Source organism: Balearica regulorum, chromosome 12 (genome assembly GCF_011004875.1).
Source record: "Balearica regulorum gibbericeps isolate bBalReg1 chromosome 12, bBalReg1.pri, whole genome shotgun sequence".
NCBI classification, from domain to species: Eukaryota; Metazoa; Chordata; class Aves; order Gruiformes; family Gruidae; genus Balearica; species Balearica regulorum.
The window spans coordinates 15088604-15116538 of record NC_046195.1 but is presented as its reverse complement, the minus strand read 5'-3'; the positions used below and the strand labels follow the sequence as shown (position 1 = coordinate 15116538).

Below are 27935 nucleotides of genomic sequence, written 5' to 3'. Positions count from 1 at the left end.
CCAATGTGTTCCAGCCCTGTTCTGTCCTAATTTCTGCCAGTGCAAGTGCCTCTATTACCTAAAGATTTCACAAATACAAGATTTTGTGATATGTCAGGTTGAAATGAATGGAGGGCAATTTTTTCATAAGTGAAAGGCTAATGCTGGACTGTACAGAATGAGGTTTACTTTTGGGCTTTTCTTGTGCCAGTGAGGATATTTAACGGACTTTTCTGTGAAGTTGATAGGCATATACTCAGAATGTTCCCTGTCAGCTGAAATCAGCTGGGATCTTTCTAGATCACAGGAGTTAAACAGCCAGTATTTGGACAGGTGACCTCAAAGGAAACACCAGTGATGCAGTAGGTGTGGTCCTTCCTTCTGAGTCAGTGCTGAAATGTGATGCCAAACGATGCTGTGTTGCCGAAGAACATGGTTTTTATTTGAAACATTAAAACCAATTGAGCATTTATGGCTGTTTAAAATCCCATGATATTATACTGGATGATAATCTAGTTAGGATTAATTTAGTTGGCCTGCCTATATTGCTTCTGCCATTCAATGTCGGGAGGATGCTCCTTTCCTTTCCTAAAGCTTCCAGAAGTAGCAGGTTGCTCTGACTAATTGAGGGATCCCAAGAAGATATTTTAGGGTGGAGTTAAGATGCCCAGAACTGTGCCCTGTGGATCTCTTGTATCAGTTCAGGATCCATTTGCAGTTAAGGCTGTATATGCTGTCAATACAAGAGTATTGAACCAAAGCAATATGACCTTTGTCTTTTCCACCATATAGAGGGCAGATCTCCCTTCAGAGCGTCTTAAGGTATACAAAATGCACCTAATCATCTGGCCCGAGTGTCAGTGCTGACTTGAATGGAGGATGCTGGTGAGGGACAGCTCCTGTTCTGAGGTGAAGGCTTGGTGAAGGCTTAGTGAATATGATGGTCCCTCCTGAGTAAATACATAGTAAGTGTGAAGATCTGTTGGAAAATTGTCTTTCTGCTCCACAGGGAAGACTGAATCACAAGAGAGAGAATGGGAGAGCAATATAATAAGTGATCTATAATAACACTTCAGTCTGTTGTACATAGCAGAGCATCTTATTTATTTGTCTCACAGACTCATTTCCTGAAGCAAGAAGCACTTTGAGACAGTGTCCTTCCCCAAGGACCAGCTTTCACTGCCAGCCACATGTAGGAAGCTTAAGGGGTGGCTGAAAGCATTGCACTGCCCCGCAGCAGCATCCACAGCACTCCCCAGGAACATATGGTAGTCATAAATCCTTTCTCCCTGTGTTGTTTCTTGCAGGTAAACTATGACCACTTTACTATTAGTGTTTGTGTGTTTGCGAGTCATCACTGCAGCCGTCTCTGTGGAGCTCTCAGGTACGTGCCCTGTGGTGCGGGACAGCGGGACCGAGCAATGTGCTGCACTCTGGTCCCACCCCTGAGCGTGGGCAACTGTCAGAAATAAGTGTACCCAAAATCTGCTCTGTGTACACACAGGGCTCCTTTATTTGGATGGCTGCTATGCCATAGCCTGTCCCTGTTCTTGTGCTTGGGGAGGGGCAGGGAGATAGCTCCAGGCAAAGGCAGATTTATGGGGAAACTAAGGAAATTTCCACATTCCCCTTTTTAAACCCTACCAGGTGTGATCTCGTAGCATGGGCAGTAGCTACACTGCAGCAGAGCCCTTCAGTCCCATCATTCCCGCATCCAGCACTGGTCCAAATCCCAAGAGCAACCATGGCACAAGGGTCATGGTTGCAACTTCCCTTTCTGCAAGTTATTTTCAGCAGGCTAGACCAAAAAGGGTATGTCTGAATATGTGGGTACAGGTTTGCAAAGCAGATAGAGGCATTGGACATATGGAAGCACTGGATGTTTTGAATTAAATGCATTGTTGATGTAACCATTGCTTTGTTTGGGAACTGGCAGACAGTAGTGATGGCCTAGAAGTGAAGATACCTGAGCAGTCTCCCCTGCGTGCTGTCCTGGGAAGCTCCCTGAACATCCCCTGTTACTTCAACATCCCAGAGGAACAGGACACCAGTGCTCTGCTGAACCCACGGATCAAATGGAGCAAACTCTCAAATGGGACCGAAGTTGTCTTGCTAGTGGCCACCGGTGGGAAAATCCGGCTCAATACGGAGTACAGGGAGGCGATCTCTTTGCCCAATTACCCCGCCATCCCCACCGATGCCACCTTGGAAATCAAGGCGCTGAGATCCAACCACACTGGGATTTATCGCTGTGAAGTCATGTACGGGATTGAGGACAGACAAGACACAATAGAGGTCCTAGTGAAAGGTGAGATCCTGCCCTTCGTCTTTCCTCTCAGGATCTTGCTGCCTGGCCTAGGCAGAAGGGAAGAAGAAATACATGGGCAGAGGTTTATGCCTCCCCATGGGCATAAACTCTTTCAGTCATGTCACAGATAAGGCAATGTACAGGTGAGCAGAAGCCATGGGCCAGGCATTTATTTTAGCAGGCTGGGACCAGACTAAACAAACCAGTAAAATATATATGGTAATAAAATGACTCTTCTGGCAGAAGGTGAGTTACAGAGACAGCAAGATGACATCCTTGGCAGGAGGTGGTACTGGATACTCTGGGCTGTTGCTCAGAGGGGTGAAACTGGAACAGGGCCGTTATAAGAACTTTTATTTCTTCCAAACATTTTAAGAGATGGGATGCCCTCAGCTGGACAATTGGTTTGTTCTGGAAAAACTTTCCCCATAGTCTTGCAAAGCCCAAAGTGGATAAAATAACACAAGTTACGTTTCCTACAATCCTTATCTTTATTGTGGCTTTTGCTTTCAGTGTAGGCCAGGGAGACAGCTTCCACTACAACAGTTAACCAGCAGGTCTCTGCTGGTCGCATACACTGGAGTGTATGTCTGACAGTAGGGGCTGGGAGCCCCCTCATTGCCTCCTGGTGAGTTTTCCACTTAATGGTCTGCTCATGCCAGACCAGAGTGTACAGATAGCCATCCTTCATTCTTCAAAAAAAAATAATCCCTGTTCTTCAAAAAATACAACTTAGATATGTTTGCAGCATATCTGGAGATTTCGAATGAATTTGTCTCTTTTTTCCTGGGTGTTTGTACAGTGGTTGACACTCTGCACCCGTGGTCCTCAGCAGGACCTTGAGGGGTTGCAGCTTTCAAACCTGCACAGCAGCACAGTCCCTGCTCTGCACCACCGGCTGATTTCTGAACTGTGCATTTAAAATACTGCACAGAGCTGTATCAGGAAAGTATTGGGTCCTTCTGACAGTGGTACAGCTCTGTGTTCTGGGTGATGGGTTTCCTCCCATTGCTCACACTACTATTCAGGTACTGGCTTTTAATGCACCGTGACTATTACAGCACCATGGGAGAGCAGACGCTGTCCTGGGTCACTGATGTGCTCCACAAGGTCCTGTTAAAGGAGCCCACCAAGTCACCCTTGGCTTGAAATGCTCGAGTACAGACAATCAGAATAAATAGTTCATTGTTTCTAATTGACAGGTAGTATCTGTTCTTTGAATCCCTAACTTCTTTGGAAGGAAAGGGGCTGGTTCCTCTCTAGCAGACATGTGAGTGATGGCCCTTGTGTTTTCCAGGCATCGTATTCCACTACAGAGCAATCTCCACAAGGTACACCTTGAACTTCGAGAAAGCAAAGCAGGCCTGTATCCAGAACAGTGCTGTCATTGCTACCCCCGAGCAGCTGCAAGCTGCCTACGAGGATGGGTACGAGCAGTGTGACGCTGGCTGGCTGGCTGATCAGACTGTCAGGTAATGAACAGTGGCGGGGAAAGGAAAGCTACAGCAGGGTCGTTAGGGAAGAACTTCTGTAATGAAGCCACTGACAGAAAACAGTTGGGAAACAGTTGCTAAATAGCAGCTGTTGTAACTGCTGGTGTGCACAGGGAGGTGGTGGGTTGGAAGCCATTCTCTGTCAGGGGGAATCTGTAGTAGAAAAGCAGAGTGACCACTGTCCTCCTCAGCTGGTGGTGACAGCTGAGTGGACAATGGCTTAATCCTGATCCTTCATCCTCCCTGAACAAAACAGGTGCTACACCAAGTTGCACAAGTGTGGCTCAACCATACTGAGCTGTGCATCCCCCGCTGGGGAGGCACCTTGGCCTGCTGTTTTTGGCTGGTGCTCACAGGGATCTGCTGTGCTTAGGACTATCAGAGAGAGGGCAGTACAGCAGATCATCCTTCCCCTTCCCCATAACCCAGGAGAAGCCATAAAACATCACACTGTGCTGTGCTCAGCAGCTTCCTCCCAACCTCGCTGCGCCTGCCAGGGTCCTGCCCCCCTCACCCCTCATGCACCGTCTCTTCCCCAGGTACCCCATCCACTGGCCTCGGGAGCGCTGCTATGGCGACAAGGATGAATTTCCAGGAGTGAGGACCTATGGTGTCCGCGAGCCAGATGAAACCTATGATGTTTACTGCTATGCAGAGCAAATGCAAGGTGATTTGGGGTTTTTATTGTCACCAGACACAGAAGCAGCCAAAGCTCTGATCCTGCCTAGACTGAACAGTAAATACAGAGGCAAAGGTCCTAGAGGCAATACAGGTTAAAGATGGAAAAGCACATACCCCAGAAAGGCCAGATGTTCTGTACAGTCTCTTTTTCACACCTTGGAGAATTTTAATGTCAATGATTAATACAATACAGAGGGCGGAGTCCATCTAACCTCCACCAGAGGCCATGCCATCCTGCATGTCTCTGGTCACCCATACGAAGGTGTGACATTCAGAGATGTCCATCACCCATGCTTATGACAGGGGTCCATTGAAATATTCAGCACATCAGAACTGAAATTGTCCTTTACTTTCCTCTTGCCCTGTGGCTCCAACTGGTTTGGTATGTTTTGGTCCAATCTGTATTTGGTCTGTAAGACTCCCTTCTTCTGGTCTTTATAGACAGTCACCAACACGGAGTTGCAGTTCAGCTGCAATACACAGGAATTTTCATCTTATCCAGACTCTCAGGATTAGGAAGAGGGAAGAAAGGGAATTGGGATTAAATTCTACAGCTAATTCCTGTGCTACTGGATGGTGTGATTGCAGGTAAAGTCTTCTATGCCACCGACTCCAAGAAGTTCACCTTCCAAGAAGCTTTCAACAAATGCCACAGTTTGGGAGCCCGTTTGGCCACCACAGGAGAGCTCTACTTGGCCTGGAAGGATGGCATGGACATGTGCAGCGCAGGCTGGCTGGCCGATCGCAGCGTCCGCTACCCTATTTCCAGAGCACGGCCCAACTGCGGAGGAAACCTGGTGGGCGTGCGAACAGTGTACCTGTACGTCAACCAGACAGGGTACCCTCATCCTGACTCTCGCTACGATGCCATCTGCTATAGCGGTGAGTGCGTCGGGGCTGTGGGACTAAGCAACGTGTCATCTACAAATCAAGAGCATCTCAGCTACTCCCTCTTTCTTCTAACTGCACTCTTCCCCCTGCAGCAAGAAGGGGGCAAAGCACAGTGGTATGTGGTCTGTTCAGGACAACCAGAGGCTGATATTCAAATAGGACTGCCATTCTTAAAAAAATAATAACAGTATTTTAAAATATGTTTTGAAACCCCTTTGATACAGACCTATTTTGCCCAGATGCATGCATGATCAGTGTGTCAGGAGATCCTGTAAAACCTCCCTGGCCCTTTGGAGTAATCCAGCTATGTGGCCAAGCTAAAGACTGGTTCACCAAGCCACAGCCTTCTGGTTATCTCAGGGCATGCATGTGAAACTGCTGAGCACAGACAGCCCTTGCCTGAGCATCTCTGTCTAATTCTCTGAATCTCTTGAGGTCTGAGAGGTACTGGCTAAAATGAACTAGCAGAAAAATGGAATTGGAAATAAATAGGGCAGGGAAAGCAGTATTAGGGGAAAAGCCTGACTGTCTCATTATCTCTCCCTCCCCAGCCGAGACCTGCCTCACTATATATCCAAGATGTCCCACCCCTCCCTAATCTGCCCAGTTCTCTTTTATGCTGCTCTTTAAACCACCATCCTTGCTGTAGGCTGACCTGCTCAGTGGCACTTTAAACATGTTCTCCTACAGCCAGGGATGTGACTTGAGGAAAAAAAAAGTGATTTGGGAGGGGAAAGGTGTGTTGTTTGAATGTATTTGGTACAGCAAGTGACTGCCTTGGCTGCCTTGGTGATGAGCTTAGCATGCGTATATGTGATGAGCTCTTAAGTCCTCACCCGTGCAGAGCAGAAGGAGATAGTGATCCTAGTAAGGCTTCATGCGTTGAGTGTGAGGATCCACTTGTCTTTCTCCCACGGCTCAGACCTGCTGTGGAGGTTGTCCAAGCTCCCCTACTTCCCTCCGGCCACCTTAAATTCCTTGCGGCAGGCACTAGAGGTCAGTGCAGACTTGGATATGGGCAAGGTGTTCCCGGGAAGGAGAGCAGCGAAAGTCCTCTCTAATTTACCAGCTGTGGAGCATGCCGTGCCTCGTTGCCTCTAAGTCATGAATATGCTCTCCGTGCTGGGGTGTTGTAGAGAACCATAGTGGAGGAAGGAAAACCACTTGTTTTACAAGGACGTCATGATTTCCCTGCTCGTCTCAGAGTGGACAAACACCCAGCTCTTCTCAGAGGCAGCACCAGTGCAGGACACCTTGCTAGACTGACCACATTCCCTCTGACCACTGCTTTGTCTCTTGGTTAGGGGACGACGTTGAGACTCTGGTCCCAGGGCAGTTCATCGATGAGACAGGAAGCGAGCTGGGCAGCGCCTTCACTATCCAGACTGTCACCCAGACTGAAGTGGAGCTACCTCTGCCACGCAATGCCACAGAGGAAGAGGCTCGTGGCAGCATTGCCACCCTGGAGCCCATTGAGATCACACCCACCGCCACTGAGCTGTATGAGGGCTTCACCATCCTGCCAGATCTCTTCACCACCAGTGTCACAGTAGAGACAGCTGCCCCAGACGAGGAGAACGTGACCAGGGCAGATGTCACAGGGGTGTGGGCTGTACCTGAAGAGGTCACCACCGTAGGCTTAGGCACTGCCATCACCACTGGAACAGCAGAGGTGAGCTCAGTGGAAGAAGTTATGGGAGTCACTGCCACACCAGGACTAGAGTCTGCCTCAGCGTTCACAGTGGAAGATCAGCTCGTGCGAGTGACAGCAGGCCCCAGTGTCGGTCTCCTCCCCGTGCGGCCCATCTCCCCCACAGGTAAGTCACCAGGACTCTGAGAAGCCTGAAGATCAATTTCTCTTAGAGGTAACCATTCAGCTGAAAACAGTCTGAGCTCCTGCCACCACAGAGGGCATCCAGGTCCCAGGAGGTGTGCAGACCTGTTTGGCATCAGGGACAGGCTGAGTGCCTCCCCTACAATAGGACAGAAGGGGTGAGGAGGAGGCTGTGGGCCACCCCATCATGTACTGAAAAGGGCTCAGCTGCCTGATGCTTGGAGCTGCAGCGGTCACACTCTGCAGTCCCATGTGCATCTGACTCCAGGGAAGTGGAAAGTCGAGGTAGGAAGATCCTAGACAAGGGCTAAAGAGACCCCCCAGAACATCGTCCTTGATGGCAGCGGAGCTCAATGAATGAGGCATTTCCATCAAAGTGGGTCTGACAGGCATTGGTCCTTGCACTGTTGTTGGGAAGACCCTTTCTGGTCACGTATCTTGGTGGAGGGGGGGATCCAATATCTGCTGTCTCACCACGGCTTCTCTTCCCCCAGGTGTGGTGTTTCACTACCGTGCTGCCACCAGAAGATACGCCTTCTCCTTCGTCCAAGCCCAGCAGGCCTGTCTGGAGAACAATGCAGTTATCGCCACTCCGGAACAGCTCCAGGCTGCCTATGAGGCTGGCTTTGACCAGTGCGATGCCGGCTGGCTGCGGGACCAGACAGTCAGGTAAATCTATACCGACTTGAGGAAGACACCTCTCAAAATGACTATTCAGCCATGAAATTGAGGCTTTACTCTGGTCTGTCCTGCTGCTCTGCTCATCACCTTCTAAAGCTTTCCTGACCTAAGGTTGTCTCCAGGCCATGATATCTAGTGGCCAATAGACCTGTTCTTCTCAACCTGTTCTACCCATTTCCTAACCTGTGTATACATCCTGCAGCAGTGAGCTCTCCTGACATGTAGCAAAAGTGGAGGAAAGTTTGTATTCATTGCCCCAAGCTGTAAGTGGACTTGTTTCCAAGTCATGCTGGGGGCACCAAGCACCTCTGACAGTGAAGTGTTTGTGTCCTGCTCCCAAGTACACAGAGGTTCTTCAATCCAGGGTAATAAGGCTGACCATAGGTTACCTCCTCTCTTCTTTTGGTAGGTATCCCATTGTGAATCCCCGAAGTAACTGCGTAGGAGACAAAGAGAGCTCTCCAGGTGTGCGGTCATACGGCATGCGCCCGGCCTCAGAGACCTACGATGTGTATTGCTATATCGACAGGCTCAAAGGTACATTCTCCCCCTTCCTCTGGGCATGGCTGTGGAACAAAAACGTGCTTCACACCTCCACATCTGTGTGTGCGTGGGTGGGATGCAGGGACTCACGCCTGCTTTCTCTCCCATCCCTCAGGCGAGGTGTTCTTCGCAACCCAGCCAGAGCAGTTCACCTTCCCAGAAGCTCAGCAGTACTGTGAGAGCCAAAATGCCACACTGGCCTCTGTTGGCCAACTCCACGCTGCCTGGAAGCAGGGCCTGGACAGATGCTACGCTGGCTGGTTAGCCGACGGCAGCCTCCGCTATCCCATCGTGAGCCCCCGTCCCGCCTGCGGGGGGGATGCGCCTGGTGTGAGAACCGTCTACCAGCACTACAACCAAACGGGCTTTCCCGACCCGCTATCCCGGCATCACGCCTTCTGCTTCAGAGGTACCCTCCCACCCCTTGTAGGACTTGTAGACTGATCTCCTCAGGGAAAGGGATTTCACAAGGGAGGTTGGGCACATCGGGGTGTCAGTTTGAGCAAAGCAGTTCACCAGCATCTTGGACTGTGAATTTTTGGAAACTTCTTCCAATGCCTTTCTGTTCCAGCTCTGCCACCTGCGGAGGAGGATGGTGTCACCTCGTTCTTTGAAGAAGATTTGCTGGCAACCCAAGTGATCCCTGGAGTGGAGGGGGTACCCTCTGGGGAAGAGGCGACTGTGGAGACAGAGCTTGCCACTCCACCTGAAAATCAGACAGCCTGGGGGACAGAGGTCTTTCCAACCGACATGTCGCTGTTCTCAGGTGGGTCAGAGCTTCCCCATCTCCTGGGTCATGCCTGGCTGGTGGTGTAGGTTTGGGACACTCCCAAAATAAATGGGCTGTGTCCTTGCTGAAGGGAATCCTCTCTGAATTATACCACATTAGCAAAGTCTGATGGTGTGCACGCAGGTACCACAGGAGAAGCTACACATGTATATTATTGAACTTTTGTCTAAGACTCTGATGAAATAACCACCCATCCTGCCATGCTGCAGACCGGCACACACAGCTTTGCCGGAGTACCTTACAAAATGTTGGGTACCCGGGATGGGGAAGGCGGGATAGAAACAGATCTCAGGTCATGTCTTCTAGGGAGGACAGAGCTGCAGTGTGGTCAAAGCAGCACCAAACTTCTCTTCCACATGTTATCTCTGAGGAAGCAGTAGCTTGGTTTTGGCACCTGGGAATTGATGTCATTGTTGCCATCATCCCATGTCAGTAGATTACATGTTCTGTCAGTTTCCCCGATATATTTAATTTATAGTTAACATAGTTAACAAATTTGAAGGGACCAAATGAACCATAGAACTTTGTGTCTTTATCCCAAAGGTGTCAATTTAGAGGTAAAGTCAACCAGGAAATTGTTAATAGCTCCTTTAAAACAATTTAGTAAATAATTTTCCTTTCTCCTTCTCTTTGTTCGCTCTTTCTTTTCCAGTGAGTCCATCTGCTTTTCCTCCAGCTACCATAATACCAGAGGAAACAAGTACTAATGCTTCCATCAGCAAAGTGTCAGAGGAGGTGACTGAATCTGGAGAACACCAAGTCAGTGGTGAATCTTCGGCATCCGGGTGGGTGTCTGGAGTCCCGGATACAAGTGGAGAACCAACTTCTGGAGTTTTTGAACTTAGTGGAGAACACTCAGGGATCGGAGAAAGTGGATTACCATCAGTGGACCTGCATACCAGTGGCTTTCTACCTGGAGAAAGTGGGCTACCCTCAGGGGACCTGAGTGGGGTGCCTTCTGGCATTGTTGACATCAGTGGTTTACCTTCTGCAGAGGAAGACATATCGGTGTCTACTTCAAGGATACCAGAAATTAGTGGGATGCCCTCTGGAGTGGAAAGCAGTGGGCTGCCTTCTGGATTTAGTGGAGAAATCTCTGGCACTGAGCTAGTCAGTGGCGTGTCATCTGGAGAGGAAAGTGGACTCACCTCTGGCTTTCCTACCGTCTCTCTTGTGGATACCACATTGGTGGAAGTTGTAACAGCAACACCAGAACGGCGAGAGGAGGGAAAAGGATCCATCGGAGTCAGTGGCGAAGGAGATCTGTCAGGGTTCCCATCTGCTGAGTGGGACACCAGTGGAGAAGCCCAAGGGTTACCCTCAGGAGCTGAGATCAGCGGGGAGCCCTCCGGGGTGCCCGAGCTCAGCGGGGAGCCTTCTGGGGTGCCCGAGCTCAGCGGGGAGCCCTCCGGGGTGCCCGAGCTCAGCGGGGAGCCTTCTGGGGTGCCCGAGCTCAGCGGGGAGCCCTCCGGGGTGCCCGAGCTCAGCGGGGAGCCTTCTGGAGTGCCCGAGCTCAGCGGGGAGCCTTCTGGGGTGCCTGAGCTCAGCGGGGAGCCTTCTGGGGTGCCTGAGCTCAGCGGGGAGCCCTCCGGAGGGCCTGAGATCAGCGGGTTGCACTCAGGACTGGATGTCAGTGGAGAACCATCTGGAACACGTGAGGTCAGTGGCCTGGTGGACCTAAGTGGCCTTACTTCTGGTATCGATGGAAGCAGTGAGGCCTCGGGCATTACCTTTGTAGATGCCAGTTTGGAGGAAGTGACAACCACCCCCTCAATTACGGGAGCAGAAGCAAAAGAGATTTTGGAAATCAGTGGATTGCCTTCAGGAGGTGAAGATGCATCAGGCATGGTATCTGGGAGTTTAGACATGAGTGGTGAGCCTTCTGGGCATGTAGACTTTGGTGGGAGTGTTTCTGGAGTGCTTGAAATGAGTGGACATCCAAGTGGGGTGATTGACAGCAGTGGAGAAGTCTCTGGAGTTGATGTCACCAGTGGCCTACTCTCTGGAGAGGAAAGTGGACTCACCTCTGGCTTTCCCACAGTCTCTCTGGTGGATACCACTTTGGTGGAAGTTGTAACACAGACGTCAGTTGCACAAGAGGTGGGAGAAGGGCCATCTGGGATGATAGAAATCAGTGGATTTCCTTCTGGAGACAGAGGACTATCTGGAGAAGGGTCTGGAGCTATGGAGACTAGTGGGTTTCCTTCAGGGACAGGAGACTTCGGTGGAGAACCATCCGGGATCCCGTACGTCAGCGGAGACATTTCTGGAGCCACAGATCTAAGTGGACAATCTTCAGCAGTGACTGATACTAGTGGGGAGGTCTCAGGGCTTCCAGAAGTCACTTTAGTCACTTCTGATTTAGTAGAAGTTGTGACAAGACCAACAGTATCACAGGAACTGGGTGGGGAAACAGCTGTCACATTTCCCTACAGTTTTGGGCCAAGTGGTGAGGCCTCTGCATCTGGTGAACTAAGTGGTGAAACATCTGCCTTGCCAGAAAGTGGTCTAGAAACATCAAGAGCTTATGAAATCAGTGGTGAAACATCCGCATTTCCTGAAACTAGTATAGAAACATCGACGATTCAAGAAATCAGTGGGGAAACATCTGGATTTCCTGAAGCATCTGCATTTCCTGAAACTAGTGTAGAAACATCCACGATTCATGAAATCAGTGGGGAGACATCTGCATTTCCTGAATTTAGCATAGAAACATCAACAATTCAAGAAATCAGTGGGGAAACATCCGCATTTCCTGAAATTAGAATAGAAATATCCACAAGTCAAGAAGCCAGGGGTGAAACATCTGGCTATCCTGAAATTAGCATAGAAACATCCACAGTTCAAGAAGTAAGCGGGGAAACTTCTGCATTTCCTGAAAGTAGCACAGAAACATCCACAGTCCATGAAATTAGTGGGGAAAGTTCTGCCTTTCCTGAGATTAGAATAGAAACATCCACAGTCCATGAAATTAGTGGGGAAAGTTCTGCATTTCCTGAAATTAGAATAGAAACATCCACAAGTCAAGAAGCCAGGGGTGAAACATCTGGTTATCCTGAAATTAGCATAGAAACATCCACAGTCCATGAAACCAGTGGAGAAACATCTGCATTCCCTGAAATCAGCATAGAAACTTCGACGGTCCACGAAATCAGTGGAGAAACATCTGCCTTTCCTGAAATCAGCATAGAAACTTCGACAGTCCACGAAATCAGTGGAGAAACATCTGCCTTTCCTGAAATCAGCATAGAAACTTCGACAGTCCACGAAATCAGTGGAGAAACATCTGCATTCCCTGAAATTAGCATAGAAACTTCGACAGTCCACGAAATCAGTGGAGAAACATCTGCATTTCCTGAAATTAGCATAGAAACTTCGACGGTCCATGAAATCAGTGGGGAAACATCTGCCTTTCCTGAAATTGGTATAGAAACATCCACAGTCCATGAAATTAGTGGGGAAAGTTCTGCATTTCCTGAAATTAGAATAGAAACATCCACAAGTCAAGAAGCCAGGGGTGAAACATCTGGCTATCCTGAAATTAGCATAGAAACATCCACAGCCCATGAAACCAGTGGAGAAACATCTGCATTCCCTGAAATCAGCATAGAAACTTCAACAGTCCATGAAACCAGTGGAGAAACATCTGCCTTTCCTGAAATCAGCATAGAAACTTCAACGGTCCATGAAATCAGTGGGGAAACATCTGCATTTCCTGACATTAGAATAGAAACATCCACAAGTCAAGAAGCCCGAGGTGAAACATCTGCATTTCCTGAGATTAGCATAGAAACTTCCACAGTCCACGAAATCAGTGGGGAAAGTTCTGCATTCCCTGAGATTGGCATAGAAACACCAACAAGTCAAGAAGCCAGGGGTGAAACATCTGCCTATCCTGAAATTAGCATAGAAACATCCACAGTTCAGGAAGTAAGTGGAGAAGCCTCTGCACTTCCTGAAGTTAGAATAGAAACATCCACAAGTCAAGAAGCCCAGGGTGAAACATCTGCATTTCCTGAGACTAGCATAGAAACATCCACAGTCCACGAAACCAGTGGAGAAGCATTCGCATTGCCTGCTGCTAACATTGAAACAGCTGCCACATCTTTGGCCAGTGGTGAGCCCTCTGGTGCTCCCGAGGAGAAGGAAATTCCTGACACAACATCTGGAGCTGTGACACACTTGATCACAGGCATTTCAGAGGAAACCTCTGCCCCAGACATTGTAATTAGTACCAGCACTCCAGATGTTGAGCCAACACAGGCACCCAGGAGCCCTGAAGAAGCTCAGCTCAAAATAGACCCCTCCCCTCCCGCGGTGTCAGGACAAGAGACAGAGACAGCTGTTGTTCTAGACAATCCCCATCTGCTGGCCACTGCTACTGCTGCCCTGCCTCAAGTCTCACAAGAAGCAATAGACGCATTAGGACCCACTACAGAAGGTACCGTGTCTTCTTGTATGGAAGGGAACGTGCTGTGGAGGGGAAGGGAGGGAGGGGGCATAGCTGTCACATTTTGCTGCTTCTACAGCAGAGAACATTAACACGGAAGCAGGCTTGAACAAAATATTACTGTGATGGAAAACCATAAACATGTGGGGTTTTCCACAGGTCATGTTAAATAGCTTCTGTCTTAACAAATGATAGTCTCTGTTTGGGCAGGTAACGCAATTACCCAGCCAGGGTAACCATATCCCCAGAAGCCTCCAGGGCCTCCCTTCTGCCTGCCCACAGTAATTACATGCCCCTGAGGAGAGCAGCAGAGAACCAGTCCAAGGGAAGCACCAGGAGATGCTTATCTGGCCTTCCCACACTGCACCATAGCAGTAGGCATCAGTTGCTCCTCTGAATTGCTGTTCCTGGTGGACGCAGCTGCACCCCAGCCACAATGAGCAGCCTGGTGGAGCTGGCACCTGCCAGGAACATGATGGAGGCATCATCTGCTTGTGCTCCCCAGGGTACCTGACTGATCGGCGGGCACATAAGTGAGCTCTCCCCTCCATGCTGCCAGAGGTGGGAGCTCAAAACAGAGTATTCTGAATGGTCATTGAGAGCTGCCATGACCAGGCTCCTGGGCATGACATAGCTGGGGAAGGCACTAGGACATTCATGCCCCCTCTGAAATTGCTCTTAGCCATTGCTATAATCTAGAGGAAACAACAATTTTTTTCTTCTCATGGGGAAACAAGAGCAAAGACAGCTCCACCAGCCAGACACTTACACCCTGGCTAATGAATGCAGCTGAGAAATTGGATAAGGGCTGCAAGTCTCTGTCCTGTTTTATTTCTCTTTCTGTGATGTGTTGACTTGTTCCCTGTATCCCCAAGTGCTTGCTCTGGGGTAGGAGGCTGGCCATCAGCAGCTTTGCAGTGCCTAGGGGCAAGAGGCAAAGCAAGCCAGCCAGGGACAAAAATCTCTGCTCTCAGCATCATCTGTGCTGAGCGCAATGTTTGCATCAGGCAAACTGCTGCGGTGCCTTTGGCACAGAGCGTGGCTGGCCTCTGGTCTGCATCTTACGCTTCTCTCTGCAGATAGAACAGGCTAAATGTGTGACACGATGCTTGGAGCATCACTACCTTTTGTCAGCTCTGCTGATAAATGCCCTTCCTTCCACCTAGCCCCTTTTTGGTGTTTTAGCACTCTGTCTTTGGTAGGACCCCTTGCTGCCAAGTGTAAACAGATACAATATTTAAATCTAAGTAACCATTTATGGTGAAAACACTCTGCTAGCTTTCTGACAAGCAATCCCCCAAGCAGTGTTCATGTGCTGTGGAGGCTTAGGATACTGCAATGAGAAGAAAATGAGATGGGACGTTGTGCTTGCTGATGCTGCTTCTTGGCCAAGGGAGGAGCCCAGTCCTGGTTACGCAGGATGTCCTGCGACATCCCTGGCCACAGCATGGTTTCAATCAGGAGCAGGATCCTGGGGACAGGCCTCATTTCAAAACCATCAATGCTTGTGCTTTTGTAAGAAGGGCCTATACATGTTCAGTTCTCAATGGACTGGCTGCGTGTTCATGTAGGACAAGTTGCTTAACTATGGTACAAAATGTACATGCAAAGAGATTTGCTCAGTTTGTTCTAAAAAACATAATAGTAATTCCACTCCCTTCCCACATTACCTCCTGAACTGCTTCTTTTTGGTTAATTTATACCATTCAGCATAGGTAGCTCTGGACTCAGTAAGGGTCTATAAGTGCAGAGCTTTGTGAAGCCCAGCCTGGTTTCTAACTTCATTTCCATCCCCAAAGTGTTTCAAATGAGTCACTGCATTTCCCTCTGCATCACTGCTCTCCCTCTGAGAAAACAGGTAATCACAAACCTTTGTTCCGTCCTGCTCATAACACATCTGAGGTCCTGTCTGTCTCTGCTGAGCAGCTGCAATGCAGATGCTGCAGGAGTGGGTGAGGGCGAGTCAGCGGGGTCGTTCCCGCAGCACTGGTCCAGCCTGGCATGTCATTCGGGGCTTGGCAGGGTGCTGCAGGAGTTACACACCCAAAAGTCCTGCTTGCACATCTAACGGGCTCTGCTTTTGGGCCATGCCTCCTGCCACGTCCAAGCCTGGAGACAAAAACAAGCCAGCAAAGGCAGGATTGAGGGGAAGGAAGGAAACTAGTCAGTGAGGCTCAGGAAAAAAAAAAAAAAAAAAAATTGGCCCCAAAGTATGGTTTTATTTCACTGCTTTTTCTTTTTATAAATTACCCACAAGGCGATTGCCAGATTCTTCAGAGCATTTGTTAGCCAACATTCTTGTGAAGTATTTTGAAAGAAAACCATGTGTTCAGCAGCTCATGTGTGAAGAAGCTTGAAAAATGTTCTGAAATTGGAACACTTTGTGTATTTGCAAGTCACAGAGATGACAATGTAGCAGCTGGGGTTTCTGAGCAGGTGACAGGGAGAGGTGAACGATGACTGCATGAAGCTTAATTGTAGACTCTTTATAGACTAGACATGGGCTTCATTATAGATGTGTGGCTGGTGCTCCCACCAGGGAAGATATTCCAGGGTAAAACTTCTCTTCTATTGCTAAGCTTCTTTACTACAGTGTCCCTATAGGGTTAAATGCAGTCCTGGTCAGGGTCTGAAGGAAGCTCATCCAGTCGGCAAGAAAGTGTATTGACCATGAACATACAACACCTCTGCAACAAGGCAAACTTCTTCTAGAGAATTAGAACAAAAAGATGACAAAAGAAGGAAAAAAAAAAAGGAAAAATAGTCACAGATTTCCTTTTTTGGGTCGTTACTCTTTACAGTGCTCTGGGGATTGTGAACATGGAAAGTCTACAAGGAAGAGCCATAAGCTGGAACCCAAAATTATACTTCCCATGCTGCAGCTGCCTCTTTACCTGTGGCTTCCCAGTCTTGAAATTTATATCTTGCAAAAAGATCAGTTCTAATACCTGTGCCTTGCTCTGTGCTCTGAGTTTGTAGGATGTAATGGATGCCCATTAAGTACAATTAATTTTGGCTAATATTAAAGCACGAATGAAGCTCATTCAGTTCATAAAAGCAGCTTAGAGTGAGGAGCATGTGGCTGTTGCCCTCTCATCCTGTCATTGAAGGGTTCCAGTCAGATTCAGCAACCTTTTTAGTGGGATAATTCAGAAAGAATGATATTTTTCTCCTCTGCTGTAGCCTCTACTTGTTCCTAAAAGTCAGAGCCAGAAGCACAAGACAACCAAAAATTAACACTTGGAGTGCCAGTATTTTTTAGTATTTAACCAAATTGAAGGCTACGCATGCACATTTCTTTAGTCAGCAGTCTGATTCCTCTGCAAGGACAGGAACCCCACAAGCTTGAAGAATTGTCCATAAGCTTGGCTTCTTCATCCAGAGTTTTGCCAACTCAGTGGGTCTTTTTGCTTCTGGTAACATTTGAAGACAAATAATTATTAGCTGAAAAAAGCATGCTGGCACTTCAGTGAAAGGCTGTGGTTTGGAGCACTGTGACCAGTCGACAACTTAAAAACTTCACTAAGGTCAGGGGAAAAAAAGAGAAATGTGCTGAAGTGGCAACTAGTTATGTCAAGTTTTGCTTGTCTCTGGTGAAAGGAGGTCATGGACTGCTGCCTACAGCTCCAGAACAGCTGAAGGTTAGAATCCAAATGAGGAAAGGTCTTGATGGGTTTCCTCCTTCTTCACACCCTGGAAGTCCAAGGGATAGAGTTTTGTTGGTCCAGTGAAGATCAACCCAGAAGAAAAAAGTCTAGAAAACACTCACCTGTTTCACCTGACATGGACTGGAGAGTATGCTCTCAAGGGGGAGATGAAGGTACCAGTCCTTGTTGAGGGACAGGCAAAAGCAGAGCCATTCGTGTCTAACGAGATGATTTGATGTCTCCTGAATATACTGTCCATTTTGCACCAGAAGTTTATTAGCTTAATCAAAACCTTTATCTGAAGAGGCCATCTACAGTCCTGGACTATTTTTTTATACACATCAGTTTACTTCTGCGTATAATACTTTGGAGGCAGTGATGTCCGAATTGCCTGAGCTCTCCTTCCATGGGTGTGTTGGACAAATCAAAGGTCCCAGCAGATCAGCAGATTCTCCTGGAAAGTTGTTGTTCTCTAGATGAATATAACTTTTTAAGGCTGTAGCAATATCTGCCCCTTCTGCTGCATGGAGGCTTTGGTTTAATTATTGTAGTTAATTATTATAATGACTTAATTGCTCATCATAAGTCACTAGCTGGCTATGTGATGTTCAATACTAGCACTTTACTTAAAATGTGAGAGAACTGTTTTCCCCAACTCTTCCTGTTCTTTTCTTGTAGGAGTCACCCTACTATCGATCCAATGTTTCTCTTTGCTGTTTGAGCTATCAGATCAGCAGTTCAAACTTCCCAGGAGTCTCTGGAAAGCAAATTTAATTTGTATCTGGATTTTTTTTTTCCCCTCGGTCTCTAGAAGATAATTATCTAGCTGGTCTCTGAGTCCCCGTATGGATAATTGCACTTACAAGGAGGCCTATAAAGAAAGAGTGAGGGGCACAACAGGGACCACAGGACATCCTGAAAAATGCCTTTCCTCTCTACAGAACAAAAATAGGAGTTTAAATCCTACAGTATATTTCTCTGTTCTCAAGCTGATTCTGCTTAGTAAATGTTTTAAGCACAGAGCTGACCTTGTTTAATAGGTATTCTTGCTCAGGCTGCCATTGAGAGAAATGCACAGACTGTCTTGTTTTAAAAAGTGTTAGCACTGTTTCTAGTATTGTCTTCTTAGCTTGGGATGAAGGATTTTAAAAGCATTTCCTTCTCACCACTGACGCTGTGTGTTCACTTTTGCATGCCATTTGCCTTCTGAGCAAAACCAGGACCAATCTATTTCTCTTTCATTTCTGAAGGATTTCTCTTTCCAATTTCCATGACCTAGTACATCAAGTTGTTTTGAAAAGCACTGGGAGAATAATTATGTTTTGTTTAGTTGCACCAAAAGAAAGTAGTTCTGACTAAATATAGTATGTATCTGGCAACGTAAGAGAAAGCTTAGGAAGAAAATGGTGAAACAAATTCAAAGTTTGCATTGTAGCTGTGTAACTCCCCTTGCTTTCTCCAGCCAACAGTTTACATCTTCCAGATGCAAGACCCTGTTTACATTGGATATTTTGTTTTAATTGTTTTATTTTAAAAAAATAATCTAGAAGTTAGACCTTAGGTCCTGTTAGTGGCAAAAAATAGAAACTGTTGTGACAATAGATTTGAATAATCTTCTGCAACTTCTAGGCAATATTAACTGCAGTACAAATCATCTTCTAAAGAGCTGCTAATTTTGCATTATCCTCAAGAAGTCAGTTAATAATATGTTCTGAATTGGCTTCCTATCTTTGGCACTGCAAGGCATTTTCTTCCCTGTCTTTGTTTTAGAGCTGAAGCTCTTGAAAGTGAGCACTGCCTCTGTTCTGCATCCCATGCCACATCGCTGTCCTTTGTTAGCACCGGGTAAAAATAGCGGTAGTCTTGTCTTCTTGTTGGTTGATAAGCACTTGAGCTGCATCTCAAAGCAGAGCTGACTTTTTGAATGACTGCTCACCCAAGCAAATAAATAGCTCATGTCTGCATAAGATCTTTGGGTGTCAAGGTACCCGGCAGTCGGTGCTGTGAAGTGGGGGCTCGCTCCATGCTGAGCAGAGCTGGCACACCTAGCGTGCTGCAGGCTTTTCAGCTGGCTGAACAGGTGTACAGTGATTTACTAACTTCATCTAGCTCTAAACTCTGTGGAAGTGGACACATTTATGGTATATAAAAGGTTATGAAGAAAATAGCCAAGCATTGTGTGATAGATGGGATTAATTTTTTTTTTTAACTGGAGTTCTCACCTCCTGTAAATCCTATGGCTTTGATGTGATATGCTAGAGACACCAACAAACTGACTTGCCAGGGTTTCCAGAGACATCACCACTTCCAATTTTACCATTTAGAACTTACTTTTCTAAAAGATCTCCAAGACCCTGATTTTCTGGGAGGATCAGAATCAGCAACACTTCCTCCAACTCAGCTGATATGTTTGAGTTTCCTGTTATCACCTTGGTGAGATGATTCTACATCCAGATGGAGGTAGGGTCACTGCCCTGGCAGGATGAAGGTGAAGTTTCATGTTTACGGTCATCATGTGTTTAAAACGTCTTCTCTCCAGCCTTTTGCAGCATATTTCTGGGGAAAAAAAAAAACACCTATCTGTGTGTCACTTGTATTTGTTGTCTGCTTTTCCAACACTACCTACAAGTACACACCCTTTGTCTGTGTGTGATATATAAAAAATATATATGTATATGTGTGGAGAGATATATAACATATATATTATACACAGAGATTTGTTTTTACAGCATATATAATATATGCAGTCATATTATATACAATATCTGTAAAAGGAAATTCTGTTCCAGTGTTATTTCCCAGCTGGAAATTTGTGGCAATGACTTTGCACGTGTGTGCCTGCTCCCTCCTCCTCCAAGACCAGGGATGGCAACTCACAGCAGCTCTCCTGCATCTCAGAAGACATCTTGGATGCGTCAAGTTTTAGTCCACACTGCCGAAGACAACCGAAGACTCATTACTCCCTGTTAAACATTCTGCTTTAGCCCTCGTATGTGCTTTGTTCCCACTTCTGCAGCATGCTTTCCACTTCATGGAGTCTAATGGACAAAGGACAGCCTTTCCTTACTTGTTCAGCTGGAGCTCACTGGAATCAGCACGAACTTCAGCTGCCACTGCTGCTGGGAAGCCCAGCGGGGCTCTACAGCTGTAATCATCCCTCAGGATACCACATTTCCCCTTATGCTCTCTATCTTCTAGGAACTCCAAGCATGACTAATAAGCAATAGTCAGCCAAGTTCAGCTCCTCTCTTGTACTAGGCCCATGACCCACATTTTGTTCTGGAAAGTATTTATTAGTGTAATGGAAACAGGATCTCCAATTCGCTTCAAATTGCAGTGAACAAAGAAATCCAGAAAGCATTCATGAGTATTTAGAAGGGCAAACTAGAGGACAAAGAATTCCTTCTCTCAGTGAAGAACTAACTGCAAAAGTCGTGTAAGAGGTTCATCAGCCATCTAAGGAGTAATTGCATTGCTCGCAGTGATACAGCCTAGAATAAAGATGACAACCTTCATGCTCCAAAGCACGAACCGATTTACCATCCAAGGTCAGGAAGAATTTTATCCATCACTTAGGCACATTACCGAACATGTCAACTTTTAGTCGACATATCAGACATCGGACACTGAACAACTAGACAGCCATATGGGGTATAACACATGTCTGTTCTCATATGTCTGGGGTCACTGAGCAGCTGGGCCATGGTTCTGCAAGGAGACAATATCAGGCCAAATATACCCCAATCAGAAGACAAACACAGACCTTGAGGAGTCACCGCTCTGCTCGTCTATTTCCATAGCCAGCATGTTTATCATCTTTGAATGTTTTCTCACTAACCCCTCTCATCCACAAGAAAAGCATGAAGTGTTAGTCAGCACTTTTAAAGCCTTACATTTGTTCTGAGTGTAAAAGAGAAAAACATTGTCTTGCATGAGGATCTAACCAGTCATCATTTAACCTAACCTGCATGGATGTGCTCCCACTTTCTTCCTTAGGCTTCTTCCTTGTTTCTTGAGTTGAACGTCTCTGAATCTTTCCATTCTGAATGATTTTTCTTCTGATTCCAAAGCTCAGTAAGTAGGATTAAGGCTCAGTCTGGAGAGATACTGGGAGAAGAGCTTTTACTTCCAGCACAAGCTAGATTTACAATATATAGATACAATCTGGCTACCTGTGGCCTTCTTCAGAGCATCGATGCTTCCTTCCTTCTACCCCAAGATGACAGGGGATGGAAGTGCTACCCACACTTGTTCTAATTAGCAAGTTGAGAATGAATGGAGAGTTGGGGGCTGAACTCTTCCCATACCAACTTCTCTATTCACCTCTGGAAAAGCAGAAAGACTCTTAAGGGCTGCTCTAGGTAGGAAACTTAAGAGTGGTTTCCTCCACCAAGAGGGATTCTACAGCTGAAAAAGACATACAGCTTCTTCAAGCCCCATCACAGAAAGAGAGAGCCTAGCTGGGACAGGTTTGGAGAAAATAGCATTGCACTCTAGTATTCTTCACCAAGGAAGAGGCACCCATAGCTAGGCCTAAGATTCTCAAAGGAAAAAAATTCAAGGGTCTCTGAAACAACTTTGAACCCGCTTCTTCTCTGTACTTCCTTCATCTTCACTGAGAAGAGATTTCTTGCCCCGGAACTCATCTAAATTATGGTTAGGAAGAACATAGTAGTAAGCACTGGCAACCAAGATGGCCGGTTAGAAGCTAGAGATCTATTTCAGGATGTTTCCATCACTTATGAGAATTCCATGTTCTTCCTCGTAGACCCATAGTTTGTGGAGACACAGACACAAGTTTGCATGTTTGATGCATCAGGCAAAGACAGTGGACAAGGAAGAGTTACCACAGCTGCCAAAGACACTGAGTGCTGTGTATTGGATACATCTTGCTGAGCTTGTACTGATATCTTCAGAGTGGTGCTCAACAATCAAGTGACAGAAAACCAATGTCTTCCTTGTAGGGTGGGTTGGGTCTCTTGCCTTCATTCTTCTAGCATCAGCAGTGGCAGTATGTTTTAAAATAAGACCCTAGCAACTCCCAAGTTCCCCCAAAACACTCATATTCCCTCCTAAACAAGCAAGGAAGCAAGTTCTCCTGTTGGTGGAGTTGTCTGCCCAGAACCCTAATGGAAGCCCTTGATTTCTTGCAGACACTGATGAGTGCCACTCAAGCCCCTGTCTGAATGGAGCTACCTGCGTTGATGGCATCGACTCTTTCAAATGCTTATGCCTTCCCAGCTACGGAGGGGACCTGTGTGAGATCGGTACGGCCTACCTGGCTTCAGCTAATCTTACTAACTGCTGCACTACCACATTCCCACTCTACCCCAAAAAAATGCTGATCCCAAGTGCTCCCATCAGTCCTATCTTCTTCTCAGTAAGCTAACCTCTAACAGCAGCTTAAAATACACCAGGGAAAAGCTTTGAGACTTTTGCTTATCTATTTTGATTACTTTGTTCATCACAGCACCATGTCCTCTAAGATTCCTAAGCAGAAGCTTCTGGTGTCTTCTTCAGCTTTCTCTTTTTGTTGAGTTTCTCTAGTGAAGCTCCATACAGATCATAACAGTGTTGATCACAGAAGTCACAGTGACTTCTGGGTCAAGGGTCTTTCTGTTCATCTGTAACAGTAGGGAAACATCTGAGTACATCTTCACACCAGGCAAACTTTCTCTGCTAGACTGGAATTTCATAGAAGGATGCTTCAACTGAGCCATGAAAAATGATTGTGTTTCTCTCTGTGAAGATGCAGCTGAGAGAAGCCTCGTTCACTCTAGAAATTTCCACCGATTTGACACAGCATGATATTTTTGTCCTCTCTTCAATGTGGCTTACTGTGGCAAAATCAGCAGGGAATGTATATCTTTGAGAAAACGTGAAGTGACCTATTTTTCCATCAAAATTAGGTACTCTGACCTGCACTAATACTTCTTTTTATTTCTAGAAGGAAAGAAAAAAAGGATTATTTTTTTCTTAAAGCTGATGAAAGACCAAACTTTTATCAGCTTAGCTGAGAGGAAGCTCTCCCGCCTTGCTCAAACAGACGAGGAATAAGGTTGCAATGTCTTCTTCACCTTAGCACAAGTAATGATAATATATATTGGATTTTCTCCTCCCCTTTCGCTGCTTCTCTTTTTTGTACTTCCGATATGAACACATGGAGTAGACCATATGAAGGCGGCTCAGGATCCTTGAACCATCTGAGCAGGAATTGTGCTGTCTTAATATCATTTTCCTAATGCAACCTAATCAGCTCCAGATTTACCCATCTCTTCTACCTGTTGTTGAAGATCCCTGTAATCCAAAAAGAGACTTTCTACCTTGTGGCTGCTTACAATCTTGTTTAGTCCAAGCCAGACTTAATTTCCTCTCTTTTCTGCTTCATGGGCTCATGATGCCTGAAGGCCATTGGGAGATGCCAAAGGAAGCTAGTGCCCCAAATTCAGTGGGGAATCTAAATCTTCACTATTCCCATGAGGCAGACCATTCTTTCTGTTGGTCTCTAAGAACAGCAGGACACCGTAGGTGAGCTCTGCCACCTGTGCACACAGCCAGTCCTTCTTGTCACAGGGACAGTGTCTCTACCGGAGAACAAACTTTTTTCCAAGACGATTGCTATCATATTTCCCCGTAAGTAACAGCTATGTAGGAAAGAGTGGCCTTCCTCCTAAGACATGTCTTGCTGAGGTTCCGTGCCATGTGCTGTCCCATCCCCAGGCTGTGATGACAAGGGGTGGCATTCCAGCTGCTGGAAAAAAGTCTTAAATCTCAAAAGACAGAGCATGTTATCTGCTCGCCTTGTGCGAGTGATCTGCCTGCAAAGATCAAGAATCCTTAGAGCTTCAGCTACTTCCAGATAATCCATTTGATCTGTTGAAGAAGGCAGAAAATGTTTTTAATGCTTCAACTAACTACCAACCCTTCCAACATCTATGAAGCATCTGCAGTCTCCAGCTGGAAGAACACCAGAAGGGTGGATTAGGAGGAATTAGAGTGATTGAAGGTGACAAGTGCTTTGACCTACGAAGTTTAACAACAGAAGAAAGAAACTGAGTACAGAAAACCTTACTGGAAAGGGAGAGAGGCGTGAGGACTCATGAAAACCCACTACTTCAAGAGCAGCAAGTGCCTGAGAAAGGATGGTTGATTGGGCGTCTGAAAGGCTGAGATTAAACACATTTCATTTTCTGTTTCCTTCAGTCACATGGAGAAGACATGTGGTGCTGCATTGCACAGGAGCTGCTGAAGGTCTTTTCTAGTGGTTTCTCCATTCACCTCTGCTCTCCCCCATCTGTGGTTTCATATTTTTTAATTAATGGGTTCAACTCTTCAGTGTTTCTCAGATGGTAAAATATGTTCTGAAAAGTTGAGAAATTTTTGTAGTTCTCTAGCAGCTTCCAAACTTTTCCCTTGAGATTTCATTTTCTCTCTCCACCATGGTAAGTTCCTGCCTTCATCTCTTTTCTCCATCTTGGTAGGCTTGCTTCTCTTCCAGAGCCTGAGAACCGCACCAAGCTATGCAACCACCCAAACCTGAGCTCTCCTCTCGTCTTTCCTTTTCAACACATACATGTTCATTCTGGGCATCTGGATTCAGGTTTTGGAGTTTCTTTCCAAAGCAAGAAAACTCTGCAGGCCAGCACAAGTGGGAAGAGAGGGCTTCTTGGTCAGTTCCTCAAAAACAGAGTCTGGAAACATGACATGAGGATTGGATTACTTTGGAATAAGTTTGTATCACTCAAGTTTTCTAGTAGTCACATTACTGCAAACATGGGGTCTTCAACACAGGCTCACCCCCTCTGTGTGTCTTGGATGCCTTCTGATCATTTACCCTGGATTTTCCCACAGACAACAGTCTCAGGGTTTGCTTTTTAGTGGAAGTGACAATGTGTTGTCCTGTGCCATGATAGCATGAGCTGCTAAGAGGTGAGTTGCAAGGCTTCCAGACCCATGCATCAACTCCTTTTCATCTCCCCTTTGTGTGTTTCAGACCTAGAAAACTGTGAGGAAGGCTGGACCAAGTTCCAGGGACACTGCTACAGGCACTTTGAAGAGAGGGAGACTTGGATGGATGCAGAGACTAGATGCCGACAACATCAAGCCCACCTGAGCAGTATCATCACCCCAGAGGAGCAAGAATTTGTGAACAGTGAGTGCTGAGGGCAGCCTGAGACTGGGCAGGGATCCATCCATTGGACTCTGAGCCTATGGGCAGATTCATCAAAAATGACATAAAAACCACCATTTCCCCCACTGGTGCCCAGATATTTCCTAATGAAGCCTCACCCTTGCATGGAAGAGTAAAAACTGTCCAGCTATGAGAAAGAAGAGGGTCCTTTCCTGGCTAGGACAGATCTTTGCTCTTACCATGTTGCTGATGTGGCTTGTTCACAAGATGTTCACTCGATGCAACAAGCACAGTGACCCATGACAACGTTCATGCCATACTGAGTGGGGAGGGAGATGGACAAGCATGATGTGGGGGAAAAAGGACATCAGGGACTAGTGACCAGGAAGAAGCTGAATGACCCAGAGGCTCCAGGGTCAGAGACAGCTGAGATGGCAAAAAGAACCACATCCAACAAGGTGTAGGGGATCTGTGACCCACTTTTCTCTCCCCCTCTGGCTCTTTCAGGCCATGCACAGGACTACCAGTGGATCGGCCTCAGTGACAGAGCTGTGGAGAATGACTTCCGCTGGTCCGACGGGTACTCCCTGGTGAGCCTGCAGCCCGTGGTGCGGGCAGGCACTGGCTTTCGGTGGCGGGGAAGAGGTTCCTTTTGGGTGGGAAGAACCCCATGAGCTATGCGCTGAGTGTTTGAGTTGGGCATTGGGTGGAGACAGCCCTAAACTTTGTAGGGTTCATGGTTTTTCCAAACCTCTAGTAAAGCTGGTCAGCTAAGCTCCTGGGCACCATCAGGATAGAAATAACAGCTGTAGTAGCAGTGTTGGCAACCCATGGTCTCTGCTGGTGAGAACCACGGGGCAGCCAGCTGCAGGGATGAAGGAGGGAGTGGGAGAGGGGAGGGCTCAGCCTTAGGCAAAGGGCTTTCCTCTCTTGGCAGCAATTTGAGAACTGGCGGCCCAACCAACCCGATAACTTCTTCTCGGCGGGTGAGGACTGCGTTGTGATGATCTGGCATGAGCAAGGCGAATGGAACGACGTCCCCTGCAACTATCACCTCCCTTTCACCTGCAAGAAAGGAACAGGTCAGTACCCTGTGCCACGCCGGCGAGGATGGGGGTCTCAGGCAGCGGCTGTGGGACTGGAGCCAGGGCCAGGGTTTCATGTCCTCAGGCAGAGCTGACACTCCCGCACACCAGCTCCATGTCCTTCCATGGACACAAGCAGCTCTTGTGATGCCCAGGCTCCTGCTGCCCTTCTGAGAGGCAGGAATGGAGCCCTGAGGCAGACTGCTGCTTAATTTTAAGGACCATCACAGAATTTCTATTATTTCCCCCGCCCCTAAATTTTGTAGACAGAAGCAATCTCAAAGGGATTTAAGGTTTTATGAACTTTTTAATCAACTGTCCCTGTTTTGTATTGCCTCCATCTTTTTTCCACCCAAACAAAGGAAATGACCCCTCTTTGGATGTTACAAAAAAAGTCCATCAAGCTCAGGTGCTGGCACCTCCCAGACACCTTCTAGATCAGAGAAGTTATTCCAAGTGGGGAATAACAGGGGTAGACATCCCTCCCACTGCATCTCAGGGCTGGGCTAGGATGGCTGTGGACACGGCTGCCTCTTTCCGCCCCAGAAGTGACTGCCCTTCAAGCAGCCACTGATCACTCCCTCTCTCCAACTCTTAGAGACCCCACAGGACGGGGTGTGGGAGAAGTGGGGCAATGAGGCTGTGCGTGCCCAGCCTGCGCTGGGGAGGCAGGAGCTGCCCAGGTGTGAGGTGCCTACTCAGCCAGGCAGGATTCCTCAAGCTCTCCATGTCTCTGCCCATCTCCTGCAGTGGCCTGCGGGGACCCCCCTGTGGTGGAGAATGCCAGGACCTTCGGTCGGAAGAAGGACCGCTATGAAATAAACTCCATGGTGCGGTACCAGTGCAACCAAGGGTACATCCAGCGCCACGTGCCCACGATCCGGTGCCAGCCCAACGGGCAGTGGGAGGAGCCGCGGATATCCTGCATAAACCGTACGTCTCGGCCCCTTTGCCTTCGGGTTAGGGCTGACGCATCCCTGCAGCAGGGAGGAGGAGCTGGGGATGAACGGGGAAGAAGGGGACATCATGGTGCCCTTGACTTGCTGAAAGCTGCCCTATGATGGGGCCATGGGAACTGGCATCTTCTGGGCAGATGTGGACCACAGGGGCTGGCTGGAGGGACAGCCTGGGCGATTCCTGCCCTGGAGATGTCTCCACCTAGGCAGGGTAGGAGCAGCTCTGGAGCCAGGAAAGAGCAACAGGGAGCTTACCAAAGGCCCAGGCTACTTAAAGAAATGAAAGAAAAAGCAACAGCTTCTGAAAGGATGAGTTTTGGCACTACCTGCATCAGCAGAGAAAATAGGAGCAGTGAGCTACGGTCCCCCAAGCGCTCCCCAGCATCCCCCTGCCCTGGGAGTGGACAGGAGCTAAGCCAAGGGGCAGGGCTGGGCTCCTGACCCTTCTCCTGCCAGACCTCCAGCT

At 47.5% G+C, this 27935-nt stretch overlaps 1 protein-coding gene across 2 annotated transcripts in view; it reads left to right on the top strand.

Annotated features, from left to right (window-relative positions):
• The first annotated feature begins 1293 nt into the window (after positions 1-1293).
• The window catches only part of ACAN (aggrecan), a 28054-nt gene continuing 1412 nt past the window's right edge, over positions 1294-27935 (top strand). Inside the window, exons 1-19 of one of the 2 annotated variants that reach the window (XM_075764607.1) lie at positions 1294-1363; positions 1916-2287; positions 3585-3759; positions 4320-4447; positions 5050-5343; positions 6657-7169; positions 7681-7855; positions 8277-8404; positions 8526-8819; positions 8982-9176; positions 9853-10733; positions 10803-11776; positions 11915-12620; positions 12921-13641; positions 22451-22564; positions 25291-25449; positions 25936-26018; positions 26366-26510; positions 27264-27446. In XM_075764607.1, the coding sequence (XP_075620722.1) occupies positions 1294-1363; positions 1916-2287; positions 3585-3759; positions 4320-4447; positions 5050-5343; positions 6657-7169; positions 7681-7855; positions 8277-8404; positions 8526-8819; positions 8982-9176; positions 9853-10733; positions 10803-11776; positions 11915-12620; positions 12921-13641; positions 22451-22564; positions 25291-25449; positions 25936-26018; positions 26366-26510; positions 27264-27446 (6310 nt within the window). The remainder of the gene's footprint in view (positions 1364-1915; positions 2288-3584; positions 3760-4319; positions 4448-5049; positions 5344-6656; positions 7170-7680; positions 7856-8276; positions 8405-8525; positions 8820-8981; positions 9177-9852; positions 10734-10802; positions 11777-11914; positions 12621-12920; positions 13642-22450; positions 22565-25290; positions 25450-25935; positions 26019-26365; positions 26511-27263; positions 27447-27935) is intronic. The other variant, XM_075764609.1, reaches the window with a different exon arrangement.